This window comes from Accipiter gentilis, chromosome 6 (assembly GCF_929443795.1).
Source record: "Accipiter gentilis chromosome 6, bAccGen1.1, whole genome shotgun sequence".
Taxonomy (NCBI): domain Eukaryota; kingdom Metazoa; phylum Chordata; class Aves; order Accipitriformes; family Accipitridae; genus Astur; species Astur gentilis.
The window spans coordinates 623,924-637,857 of NC_064885.1; the positions used below are offsets into that span (position 1 = coordinate 623,924).

The 13,934-nt window shown below is 43.8% G+C and overlaps 1 protein-coding gene across 2 annotated transcripts in view; it reads left to right on the forward strand.

The window, feature by feature from the left end:
* Nucleotides 1–1,147, forward strand: part of WSCD1 (WSC domain containing 1) — a 32,253-nt gene extending 31,106 nt beyond the window's left edge. For both annotated transcript variants that reach the window (XM_049801848.1, XM_049801849.1), the window contains exon 9: nucleotides 780–1,147. In XM_049801848.1, the coding sequence (XP_049657805.1) occupies nucleotides 780–1,132 (353 nt within the window). In that variant the 3' untranslated portion in view covers nucleotides 1,133–1,147. The remainder of the gene's footprint in view (nucleotides 1–779) is intronic.
* Nucleotides 1,148–13,934: the final 12,787 nt, after the last annotated feature.

The following is a 13,934-nucleotide window of genomic DNA, read 5'->3' on the forward strand; positions in this document are numbered from 1 at the left end:
ATCTTCCCCTTCAATCCTATTTCCTTATCCAGTCTCCCCATAAGCAGGCTGGTAAGCATGCAGGAAAATATGTTATTCGGCAGATTTGGAAATCAAGAACACCTTGGGCCCCAGCCAAGATCAGTGCCTTGATGCTGCATTTACATAATAAAAAGTTAATATATCATTATATAATTATTATATATTATTTGTTTACATAGATGTTGAAAAATAAGCCTGTCTCTTTCTCAGTCTGTAGTAAAACCACAGAAGTAAAAGAATCTGCTTGAAGTTGCATGGCAAAGCATTGCTTAATCCACCCTCCAAGCAGGACCCACTGCCTTTCCTTCTCATACCCCTTCACCATTTTTCAGTCAAACTCTTCCCCAGGGCATTTTGTCCTCCCCCAGCCCCTGTGCAGAACCGCCTGCCCAGCGCACACACCACTAGCACACACGGGGGGCTCAGCTCCTATGAACAAGGCACAGTAAGGAGGCAAAGTTGCAGCTCTGCCCACCTGGCCACTGCCATGCCCTCTCCGGCCCCTGGGGCTTCCTGGGCAGCTCCGTGGCCATCCCAGCCCTCTGCGCAGTCCAAGGGACTGGGGGGGAACAGGGTTAAGCATCATCTGTCTCCGTGCCAGCAGCTGGCCGCGCTGCACTTCTCCAGCGCACGCCCATCCAGCAACATCAGACCGTGCCCAGCAACACCAGCCTGGTGGCACAAAATAACATTTAGAAAACTGTTGAAATGCAGCATGACTAACATTGTCTTATTTTCCTGGTTTTCTGGTCATCTAGAGTGGCCAGACTTCGTGAACAGCTATGCCTCCTGGTGGGCCTCCCATGTCCTGGACTGGCTGAAGTACGGGAAGCGCCTGCTCGTTGTCCACTATGAGGACCTGAAGCAGAGCCTCATCCCCAAGCTGAAGGAAATGGTGGAGTTTCTGAATATGACCGTGACAGAGGACCGACTGCTCTGCGTCGAGAACAACAGGGATGGGAATTTCAAGCGGTCTGGTGCTAAGCAAAAGGATTTTGAGCCATTCACACAGGAAATGAAAGATCTTATCAACAGATACATCTTGACGGTGGATGAAGCCCTGAGGGGGAGAAACTTCACAGGGCTGCCCAGAGAATATGTGCCAAGATGATAGCCTGGTAGCACTCTGCTGTGTTTAAAAATAAAAGTATTTTTTTCTTTTAAAAAAAAACAATAAGCAACCAAAAAAAATCAACCCCACCAAAACCAGAGCTTTATAGCAGTTAAAGCAAAGATACTTGTGGAGTCTGCTGAGCAGTGCAAATTCTCTCCACTCTTGGGTGTTCTTCAGGGCACTAAGTGCTCCAGAAGGCAAGCAATGAAGGATGGAAATTGGGTTATAAACCAAGGCAAAAAGCTATTAGTGTCTACCTGTGCGTGCCCCTTCCTGCACAAGCAGCTCAGAACTTCACAGTGGAGCACTCCTGCTTCTGCAGCAGGCATCCTGCCTTCTCACCGCCGTTGCCATCACAGACCTGCCAGGGGCTGCTTGGGTTTTCACAGCAACTGTGTTGGAAATGGATGTACGCAAAGGGGGAGGAAAAAAAAAGAAAAAAAAAAAAGATTCTAACACTGATCAGCAGTTTTCATCTGAGCATTGAAAAAAATCAGTTGCTTTCTTCCTAGTATAGCCCACTAGCTTCCTTCTCCCAGGTTTGCTGGTCAGGTCACCTGCCACAGCAGAGTCAGAAGTGCAGGGGGAGAAAAGCACCAGTGGGCAAAGGTGCCCTGGATGCTAGGCAGAGAGGTGCTTCAGGACGAACCCCAGGCTTCCCTGCAGGAACGGCATGGCCTGCGGCCACATGAGCTCTGCAGGGAGGTGGGTGGCCCCAGCAACCCCCCTGCAGCAATATGCACAGCTGGGGACCAGTAGGAGAAAACAGAAAATCAGCATGGCCAGAGGTGGAAGTCCCTGGGTGTCACCAGTCCCAAACAGACCCAAGACCTGGCCCCAGGGGCATGGAGGAGGCCCCAGAGGGGTGGGAGAATAGGGGCTGTGGCCCACACTGGGGGCTCAGCACAGGTTTCTGTGCCTCCATTCCCACACCCGGAGAGTCACGGTGTGTCTGGGGAAGACAGCGGGGCCAAATGTCAGCACGCTCCATGCTCTTGGTGCTAGGAGTGGCCATGGCCGGGCAGCACTGACCTAAGCCCGCAGCACCCAGGGAGTAGGGGCAAAAAGGATGAGCCCCAGCCCTGCCGGCCCCAGCACGGGCAGGATCCCATCTCCTCTTCCATCCCTGGAGGAAAACAGAGGCAGTCCAACCTGAAAAACGTTAAAGCTACTTATTGCTGCTCTCTGGGGCCACCCCCAGCAGCGATGCACGTTTTATTTCTAACTCACTGCAGTTCCCTGCGGTTTGTCTCATCCTGTGCTGGGCCGCGTGTGCGGTGCCGAGGGAGTGCGGTGCCGAGGGAGCATGGTGCGGGGGCAGCCAGCCTTGTGGTCCTGCCCGCGGGCAGGAGCCACCGGCAGAGCAGCTCAGAGATGGTTAAACCGCACAGCCGAAGGGGTTGCCCTGCTGCAAGATGCTTTTGTTCATGTGAAATAAAGGATTCCCTAAAACCTTGAGTGAAAATACTAATTTTAATAAAACAAGAAATTTATATAAAGGGAGCCGGACTTCCTCTGCGTGTGTACCATTGGTGCTTTAAAAAAATACAGGACATGGAGCACACTTGGCCCCAGTCTCTCCCCATTTGCGCTCCACACCCAGCTCATCTGTGTGCTCAGGACCACCTGGCTGGCACGGGCCTCACTGTGGGGGCTCTCATGCCCCCATCTCCAATCCCCAGTTCCTCCCCTGGTAGCGAAGACCCCAGGGGCCGCAGGGAAGCAGTGTGGGATTGCGGTTGACTGAACTGGTTCACAAGGAAAGCTGAAATCTTTTGTTTACGCAAGTGGCACAGCTTGAAGAAAAGCAACCGAGTTAGGATGCTGCAAGTCCAGACAAAGGCAAGTGGGAAGAATTTAAAAAAGGTGCTTGCTTTAAATAGCAAAAATGGTCATATTTCTAAAACAATACACACGCTGCACTGTACATTGCCTTCAAATTGGCAAGTACTGATTTCAGTGACCCGGAGCCTCCCCTGTCCTCGCACTCGGCTGCTGTTTGCACGTGCTTGTGGGATCGTGGATGGGCATCAGGGTGCAGCGTGCACGAAGCTGCGTGCCACAGACCTGCGGTGCCTGCGTGGGGCACAGCCCTCCCTGGGACGCCACGTGGCCCCCACGCAGGAGCACGGCTTCCCGGCAGCCTGGGCTGGGGATCAGGGAATCAGGGGTGCAAATACAGCCACTGGAGTGCCTGCTGGGGAGAAGTCGAACGCCCAGGCTTGTTCTGCCTGGGACTGCTACACTGCTGTGTGTCTCAGTCTGTTTTTAATATTCTTTCTACAGGTGCCCTACTAGCCTCAAAAAACAAATAATATTGAGCTAGACAGATGTAGCAAACACCACAGATAGTATATAAACACACAGGTACAGAAACATATGCATAAAGTGGATAAATTAGGATGCTACAAAACATCATCATCTTTACTGTGACTTAGTAAGAGCAGATTCCTTTTCAAATTAGGCATTAAAACACTTCAAATGTCCATGTGGGCACCAGTTGCTGTTGATGGATGTGGGTGACGTCCTGCAGAATCTGAGCCCAGCCTATGCAAGGTGCACATGTACTTCACAGAAAGAAGCTGCTCTCGACCTCACCGAATCACACGCATGAGGCCACAGACAGGAGTTTGGGTCCACCAAAAAACATTAAGATTATGAGAATGACATTTTACTATATTGCTTTTCTAGCCTGGTAAAGCTTTATAGGACCATTTAAAAAATATTTTGATCATTTCAAACCTGTAAATGGTGACAGTAAGGACAGTTTGCGAACTCTCAAGAAGGCTATTTAATTATGTGCATGTCCTGTAATGAAGGCTCTAGGTAGCTAAAATTAGAACTGGCAAAAATTATGAATATTCATTAGCTCTGTGCATGCCAAAAATCAGCTCATTTAAAAATGAAATTGTAGCTAAGCAATTCTTAATAGACGAGGTACAGGGACTGCATCTTTATATATATTTTATATAAAATATATACACACTTTATGTACATTACACATATATATGTATCAGCTTGTTATATGTTTTGCAAAGGTTCGTTTAAGTCCATAGGAATAGACAAGGACTTCTTGGACCATTGCACACAATCCCTGCTACTGCCTGTATTACCGCATGCAAGTTATTCACACAAATACATTGACCTCCCTTAAAAACAGTTACAGTATTTTTACCCCTTACTCTCCTAGGAAGAAGGTTGCAGAATCATCTTCTTCTAACGGTTAGGAACCATCTCCAAACCAACTGCCTAAACAGACACAGCTCATGATGCCCTTCCCTTTTTTTTTTTTTCCCCAGCATTGTCTTTTAGCTTAAGTAGCCCTTCTTATTTGCCTCCAGATGTGCTCACAGACATTGATCATAACCTCTCTCAAGCTCCATCCTGCAAAGGCAAATAATCTGTGTTGCTTTAGCCTTATATCCTAAGTCAGCAATTCAATGGCATTTGGGAAGACAAAGCTCTGCCACAGCTGACCTAAGCACTGCAGTAGGTTTGCACAGCAGACACTAATGCCGGCATGCTGCACTGCACCGTAAGAATTTTGCACAAATATTATACCCATTCATGGAATATGAAAATATGCTTCTTTTACAAAAACAGCATGCAAGTTTCACTTATGTCACCACTGGGTGCACATGCTCTGATCAAACGCACAAAAGAAGGAACAGTGAACCACCATGTGCAGCTAGTGCTGTCCAGGTCAGAGAGGAAAGCTTTTGTCTGCTCTCCTCTCCTGGAAGGCCACCTTCCTCTGACCACAAAGGACTTCTGGTAGATTATGACACACAGAACTTGACTCAAGTAGCTACATTTGTCCCATTTCCCCCCAGAACTTGGTTTAGAGATTGCTCATCCTTCCCACTCTCTATGGGGTTATCTCTAAATAGAGAATATCTCAAAGTAACATAACATTTTGGACCCTCATACATTGCAAGCTGTCCAGGTAAATCTCTCTATGTATCTGGGCAGGTGAAGCAATGGTCAGATTCCAAAACCTGACACCAGGATTGAGAGGACAAAAGGCTCTGAAGAAGTAGATTGTTATAGCCAATACAGATTTTGGGCCAAATTTTACTGGATCTCCTCTGCTTCATGTCAGGTCAGGGAGTGACACTAGCAATAAATCTACTAAAGTCAGCCAAATTAAGTTGCATTTGGGACTGTCACGCAGTAGAAGCCTATTGGTGAACGTTAGGTTTTATTGAATTATTTCTCCCCCTGCATCCATTTTAACAAAACATAGGGGCAGATGAAAAAAACTACTAAAAAAAACCCAAGCAACTTCCCTGCAAGGCAGGTTTTCCTACACTCAACAAGCTGTATGTTTATCACACTGAGCTTAATTAACCAGGATGTTTTAGTCAAAAACCAAAAAGCTATCATGCCATTAAAAGCCATGTTGATGTTCACTCCACGTACATTTTCCTTCTTATTTTGTATTCAATAGTAGCATATTAGAAATAGAAACATGCATGCAATTCCCTCAAGCTTTCAGTTTTCTTCAGGAAGTTAAGGCTATGATGAGTCATAAGCAGGCAACTAGAACAAAACAAGAGAGATGTTACATTTGAAAAAGGAGAAGAGTTTAACACTTGATTTTTTCAAAGTGAACAACTGTCACAATAAACAAGTTGGAATCAAGATTCTCCATTAAACTGCAGCTACATTTTGACCTGCTGCACATCTGGATTCAGGTTATCCTAACTGCTTTCCTGTTTGATCCCAACCACTCTCCTGTTGACTCAAGACCTCAGAGCCAACCTCCAGCCACACCACGAAGTTCTACAGGCTTTTCTCTTAAATAAAGAAGTTGCTCATGCTTTGCATTTCTCCTGACCTTCCAGAATAGCCACTGCTAGAACCTACAGGAAAAAACATTTGCAGACACCCTCCCCACCACTCTGCAACCCATGCAAGGTTCATCGTGTCAGTGAGCAACGTTCCCCAGGTGTTCCAATACCAAAAAGCCTGGTTGCTCAAGCTAACATCCCCAAAGATGACAGGCAGTAATGATGCAGGTGGACACATTCCCTACAAACCAGGCCAGACGCAAAACTGCTGTATGCACGTAAGCTTACTACAGACACACATTTTAATGGCACAAAATGGAAAACAAGTTTCGCCAGACTTGGCTTGAAGACAGGAACAGTGAGCCCCTCTCCCCCTGTCAAAGCTGAGGTCCTGGAAAACTTTGACATGCAGGTAGGAGACACTCTCCATAGAGAAAGACCGGGTTGGTATCTCAATTAGAGATCTACTTACTCCTCAAGTGCACTTGCACTCTTGGGGGGGGGGGGGGGGGGGGGGCAGAAAGTAAAAAGGCAAACCTTACTAGGAACAGAGGACATAATAGGAGAGAAAATGGTTTTGCGTCCTGGAAACGAACGGCAAAACAAAGCCTTAAAGCAATACTAAAAAAGCATGAACGTCATCACCAGCCTTCATATGCAATTCAGCCATTCTGCACTACTTTATTAATTTTCCATTAAACTCATTTCTACTAAAACCTATTATTCACTGCTAAGACCAAGCTACTCCTCTACTACAGCGACATTAACCTCCATAAAATAATTAAAGGATGGATTATCAGCATGAGACCTTATGTGTCACCTCTCTGGAACCTAATGTGTCTTTCAATGGCCTAGAATATAATGAGATGTTCAAATATAGAAAGTTGAGTTACTGCTTTTCTCAGTTGTGACATTTATTCAGCCAGAAAGATCCAACTTCTCAACTGCATTACTTATAATTTACTTTTGACCCTGAGTAGTTGAGAGCAATCTTTAAGGAAGCTATCCCTTTGAATCTCCTTTTTATATTAGCATTTAATTACTCTAACAAATTTCCAGATGTACAAATTATAATGGACTGTAAATCAGCTCTTCCCCTTTGAACCTCAACATCTCACAGGAAGGCATTTTTTAGCATTCCTCATACTCAGACCCACAAACATATCTATCTCTCAGCGTTTGTTCTTGCTCCTTACAGCAGCTATTTATCTTCAATTAATGGTTCTCAGGTCATAAGTTTTTCCTATTGCAGTATTCAGCCTACCACCCGAACACCGTGGTCCAGCTCCAATCTGCAGGCCTCTGAAGTGGCACCATAACACTATTTTTCTTACAAATACAGCAACTCACATGCGTCCAAGAAAATGCAAGAAACATATCAGAAAGTATATAATTTCTACACATGGGGCATGGCCATCATTAATGGATACATATTTTGACCAAGCCATCTGTAAGAGCAGCAAAGAGAAGAATGGCTGCTCTTGGTCACATGAAACGGTGTCAAGCACTCCCATAAATGAAACAGATAGAATTAAAGTGCATTATTAAAATGAAATGTTTTATGCAAGAGTTAAGATGGTGCAATAGGCCCAAACGTTTTTAAATTAAATCAATTCTAATTAATGCTATCTCATTTCATCAAGCCGGTCTCTCCCCCCACCCCTTTACTGCAGAGCTGTGCATCTCCCCTATTTTTGGAGCCTGCTCATCCTCCTCCCTGCCCAGAGGAGGGTGGTCCACAGCCACCAATTTACCTCCTGCCTCCTGCCTACCCCGGGGACACCAGGTGAGATTTTTCTGAGGTTCAAGGCTCACCAAAGCCTTGGCTAGAGCTCCTTCAGGTCCTGCCCCAGTGCAGTGACTAACATCTGGCTGCCCACCTGGTTATTGCTGCTGCCTTTCAGCAGTGCCAAACATAAAGCACTGAGGTTTGCAGACAGGAGATGCTCGGTAATTGCAAGCTCTTACAACTGTTGAAAAGGAGAATAATTTTCTCATGTGGACCATAGTGGAGAGATCTTTCAAGGTCAGTTCTGCATCAGTGGGGTGGGTCAGAAGAAATACTGCGTAGCTGGAGCATTTCCTGTAGATATGCACTGACTGGATTACAAGCAATTATCATAAAACCACTGCAGAGGTAGAACAAATGATCAGAGCCTTTGGGTTTTTTTAAGGTATGTCTAAAGTCTGCATTAACCTATAATGCTTCTAAAATAAAGCACTTAGCACTGCCTTAGCAAAATTATACAGCCCATTTCGTAGAAGAAAATTCATGTCACAATGGATAAAAAAATACAGATAGGGAAATGATTTAAAGGAAACACCTTGCTAATGACAAGAACATTTCTTTGACGAGTAGGGTTATAAAGGAGCAGTCTGAAGTAAAACTGCATCCTTCATGAAGCATCAAATATGCTGGAAAATAAACCAAATCTTCCATGCTGACTTACCCTATTAAAATGATGTTCTGGAAAATTGTCAAATGCAGGCAAGTACGTGCACGTGTGACCAAATGGGCAGCCTGTGCCATGTCCTTTGTGGAGGGACCAGGAGGCTCGTCCCGGCCTCAAGTTCCCTGGAGCCACCACGCTGCCTTGGGGTGCACAGGGCTGGGACCCCCAGCCCGCACCAGGGAGGGCACAGATCAGGCTGCGCTGCATGGAGCACCCACCGCTGCAGAGGACGGGGGGACAGCTGTGTTCTAGCCACCATGTTCTGATGGAGTACTTTTTGTTAAAAGACTGTGCAGAACATTTGTTTTCTTAGAAACCGTATTTCTTTTCCAGTCACTCATTTAAATGGATTCCACTGTGCCTGTTTTACGCCTCTCTTCATTCCAGCAGAGACTAAATTAAGCTTTGAAGTTTAGTGAGAAATCCCAATGGCATAAGACTTCAATGCTATTTCCTGAATCCTGGGGAATTAAATAAAGGGGGAGAGCAAGAGAAAAGAAACCACTCTTCTTTTATTGTTTTCTACAGCCTGATCCTGAAATGACTGACTTTGAAAATAACCTTAGCGCCTAACTTTATGCATTATTCATATATACTAAAACATGTAAATATAGTTTTCAAAGGTTAAAATAAAACTCCTTTCCTATATAGGTTACAATTATTTAATATTTTGACACACCAACTTACATCATTAATATTAAACAGCAGATTGGGGAAAAAAAGTGACCCAAGATGAGCATGTACTTTTCTCCTCAGTATGGAACATCTACACATTGCTCAGAAAACTGGCAGACTACAAATGTGCATAAGGTTTTCCAAAAAGGAGGGAAGGATTAAGCATTTTAATTTTGCATAAAACCGTGTAGCTGCCAGTTTGCCATTGACTAAGTATGTAGCCTGTCAAAATGTCTATTTGCAAGGATTGTCCTGGCATAGTAATAGTCTTAGGGGATCAAGTAGTAATATTATTTCAGTTTTCAGGAATAATAATGACAATTTAGTCCCAATCACAAGGTAAATTAAGGGTTTGTATTCAGTTGCTACAACAATAAATAGGATGCACCTGGAGCGTTATCTAGTATACACCAGCCTGGAATAATTTAAGCCTCTGTATACCCCAGGAAAACCTGGAGATGCTGTGAAGTTTACTTGTCTCAAGGAGCAGATCAGCTGATGGAGTAGTATTTTTTAATTATTACTGGGTCTTGTCATAAAAGACCCACACATTTTGGGTCTTTTTTTCCCTTCCCCCCTAGAAAACTCTTCTGGTGCAAGTAATCCCAGTCCAGCTCACCCCATGGCCCCAGGACAGTGCAAGGAGGGGCAGGACGACCAAGGGGATGCTCCCTGGCCATGCACCTGCTTGGTGCCAGACCGGAGGGAGAGAACAGCAGGGACTGACAGGGCTGGTGGGACGTCAGCCTGTCCACACACCCACAGGGGGCTCACGGCTCCACAGACCACCAGCACAGAAGCCCAAAGCCACGGCCTGTTGCCCCCACACACCAATCTGCTTTCCAGGGCCGTTGGGAGCAGTCACGCAGAGCGCAGCGATGCTGCACAACTGCTGTAAGTCACACCGCTGGCGGGTATCCTGACAGCATGCTGATGGACGGCTTCTGCACGGCAAGCAACGCAGCCAAGGGCACAGTCCTTATTACTTGAAACGCCACGTCTCACTGGATATGGTGTTGGAAATTGTGCTCCAGCAGTGGCAGCTGGAGGCACAGGAACCAGGTTAGCATCCCCACCCTTTGCAGCAAGCATAGTAACTGATAGAGCAGCAACGTACATTATTTATTTGAGACAGATTATGCTACAAGCAGAGAGAGACATGGCAAGCACAAACATTTCCTGCATATAAAGGACCTTCTCCAAGAAAGGGACAGTCTTAATTATTCACTTGATTTAATGGCTGTTGGATCACACTGACTTCTCTGGATTGTGAGAAGTCTTAAAAGCTAGGATCTTATTCTCTGTCTGCTCATGCTTGCATAAACCAGAATAACTGCAGGAGAAGTCAGCTGACTAACCCGAATAAAGACAGCAGAAGAGGCCTCACCTTTTCACAGGCCCTCTCAAATGAGCATGTCATTTAATGATACTTTTGAGGCCACTGTGCTCCTCTGAGACTAGACAAGAGTGAGCCAGCACTCTCTGCAGAACACCAACAAGCTCAGGCAAACCACGGGAGACCCACTCTGCTTCCTGGAGACTGTACAAAGTCTAGCAAGTTTTAAATCAGGGAATGAGAACTTTTACAGTGCTACTCCCATCATATTTTGAATCCACTCAGGGCATTATGTATATTGTTCCTGAAAAAAAAATATGGATTGTAGACAGACCATTACATTACTTGTTTTATAGCGCATTTACTATGAGAAGGTCAACCTGGTAAATTAGAAAAAAACATCTTTCCTATTCAAAGTACTGGGAAAGCTAAAAGACAAAATTCACTTTCTAACCAAATGGCAGCACCAGCCCTTTCATTTTCCAGTCCGCTAAGGTCAATTTTAAATGTTTAAATTGAGCTGTATTAGTTCAGAAGGCCAATAAAGATCCATTTGCAAGACTGAGTTTCTCCCATAGCATCAGGATCCTCAGTCCAAGAGATCCTCTCCCACAGCACCTCAGCTGCAAGAGATATTTCAACAACAGCTCAAATTATCCATGTCTATTGCTTTAGGGAAGAGAAGGAGAAGCACTATCACAAGTGGAGTTTAGTCTGCACAACACTTCAAATTTGCAAGTAAAACATCTCCTGAAAGGAAGGGGCAGAAGATGTATGAGGTAATTGCACATCTACTTTCCTTTCCCAGCCTTGATATTTGAGCGAGACATACAGGAGTTGCCTTGCTACCTTACTCTTCCAGAGTAGCCTGTCTATTGCTTTTACCTTGAGGCTCCAAGAGCATGTTTTTCCTGCACTGCAGGATTTGAGCCTCACAGCACCCTCCTAGTATCACCGAGCCCATCACAGCAGATCAGCTCCAACGCATACGGTATCAGGCAGGTTTGCTGCACACACTCATATGATGACCAGGACAGGCCACCGTAACCTATGTGAATTTACTTGATGCAGTGTCAGCTCCTCTCCCTTCAGCCCCTCATGGTCAAGCCAGAGGTCCCTGTAGTAACTCATGCAGCAGAAAAAAACCTTGGAGCATTAGCAGTGTTACATGCACAGGAGGAAGAGGAGGTTTCTGTGAAGGTACTCACTTGTAATCACCTAAGCTAGAAGAGTTTACTGTGAGATCACATTAATGTTAAGAATGACTAATTTTCAAGTTCCAGTATGAAATTTAATGGGGATTTTCTAACCCATTTTGTCTATAGCAATTTGGTTCTCACCTGGCTGTCTCCAACACACGTACAAGAAAAGCATGCAAAAGAGACAACAGCAGTTTGCTATTAAAGCCTTCATGGTCTGCAAGAGAGAATACGTATAAAAGTGCTGAATGTGAGAGTCCATGTTTTCTGCTACACACAAGGAAGCCAGAAGAAAGAGAGAAGAACAAATAGTGACAGGTTGCACAACTCGCTGAGTCCCTGAAGACCCTGGCATGGATGTGGATGGAGCAATTCCCAATGCTAAATAGCTATACAGTGGGGAAAAAGTCATCAAAATTTCATGGAAACTAAAATAAATTGCATTCTCAAACGTGACTGTAACAAACAAACCAAAAAAAGAAAAACTCATCAGGGTAAATCAGTCGTCTTCATACCTTGAGATACTAACTAAAAATTCCATGTTCTTTGGGGAATGTCAAAGATATCATTTCACCCACCACTGTTACGATTAAATTTCCTTATTGAAGCATGAAACAGGACTGAGCTTTCAGCATGCATTCCTTTCTTCTAACGTTCATTCAGAAAGGAGAGGCAAGAACTTCTGCCTTTGACAACTCTTTACCAGCTGTTAACAGTATTAATCCTAATTGCCAGGGACAGAAATCCTGTTAGACTATCCAGTCCAGCAGCTTGATAGCACAGGATATTCCCCTGGGCTTCTACGTTATTATCCAGTGCTTTGTTTATCTGTCTCTGAGCTTTGTGTTGATGCCCATAACTAGTACCTGAGCACCTCTCAAGTTAATTACATTGCTAAGAAAGTTCAATAAATTTCATGGACTCTTCAGTTCTCCAATTCAGGTCACTTAAGCTCACTGGGGACTGGTAAGGTACCAAATATTAGGTGCTGACAAGAACATCCTGCATCCTCTTCCTGCTCTGTCGAAAACTGCTTATGGAAAAAGGCCATGTTCAAAGTGTCCCAAATTAAGAAAACAGACTTGGAAAAAAATTAAAATTTTCAACTGCCAAAGCAGCATTCATTGTAAAAGATCTGTTTTAGTTCAAAGTACATCAGCTTTACAATTTCAGTTTATGGATGGTTGTTTTTTAAGCAATTGAAGGTGAAGCAACATCTTTTCCAGGCCTATTTTCTTCCTCACACTAATTATATTCATTCACACACAAATTGGCCTTTCATCTTGCATTTAAAGAGGCAGCAGTATGAGAGAGTAAAGAGGGTAAATAAACTGAAATCTCAAATTTCTTCTGGGACAAGAAACAAAATCTTCTGCTCATATCTACAGCAGCGTTAAAATTGAGTTCTGAGCTTTTTTTAAACATAGAGGTTTATTACAAACGTTTATACAACCTCTATCTACTATCCATGTACAAAAGGCATAACAAAATTATTTTCAATGTACTTCCTGCATTATTTGACCAAGGATTGTTAAAGATGTTTTACTTGCTGTTGCTGTAAATATAGAGCCATTCATAATTAGAACAGAAGATGCGAACCACACACTGATGTTCTCTGGAGTTGCACGAGAAAGAGTCTTGGTTTATAGGATAACCATAACCTGGTATCAGCTCAATTCTTTCAAGTTAGAAAAGCTAAAATGCTTCATTTTATCACACCCTGCAAGATATATGCTAAGTGGAAATATAGCCAAGATGGAAATTGCTAAAGCATTAGCATATATGCAAAATACCTTTAATCAGAACCATGCAGAGTAGAACTTCCAAAACAACTTGTTTCCACAGCATTTTCTGAAAACTGATATTGCTATTTGTACTCAACTAACTTCCAAAAATAAAAACAGGCCTGCATCAACAGTGTTGAGAAATAAAAGTTATATAGTATCAGAACATAAAATTCTGGTCAATCCTGCCAATTTTATCTGTACTAGGAGCACAATAAAACTTAAAAAAAAAAGGCAGAATGAAAAATGAGAATGGCTTTTATTTAACTAATCTAAGAATTAATTAAAATAAAGATTTGCTGTCAGCTGTGAGCATCAACAAACGAACACAACATTATTCTAATAATGGCTTATTACGTTATTTTTCTGCTAGAATGCAATATTGATTGGAAATCCTTGGGATGGAACAAATTGAATATTTGAGTAAATTTAATGACTGTTTACTTACAAACGCAGACACTTATTAATTTGAAATGAGTCTATAGGCAAGATCTAGATGATGGCAAAGAGGGCCCAGCGCAACCACAGGTCTAAGTGGTTAGACCTGTAATTAGTTAAT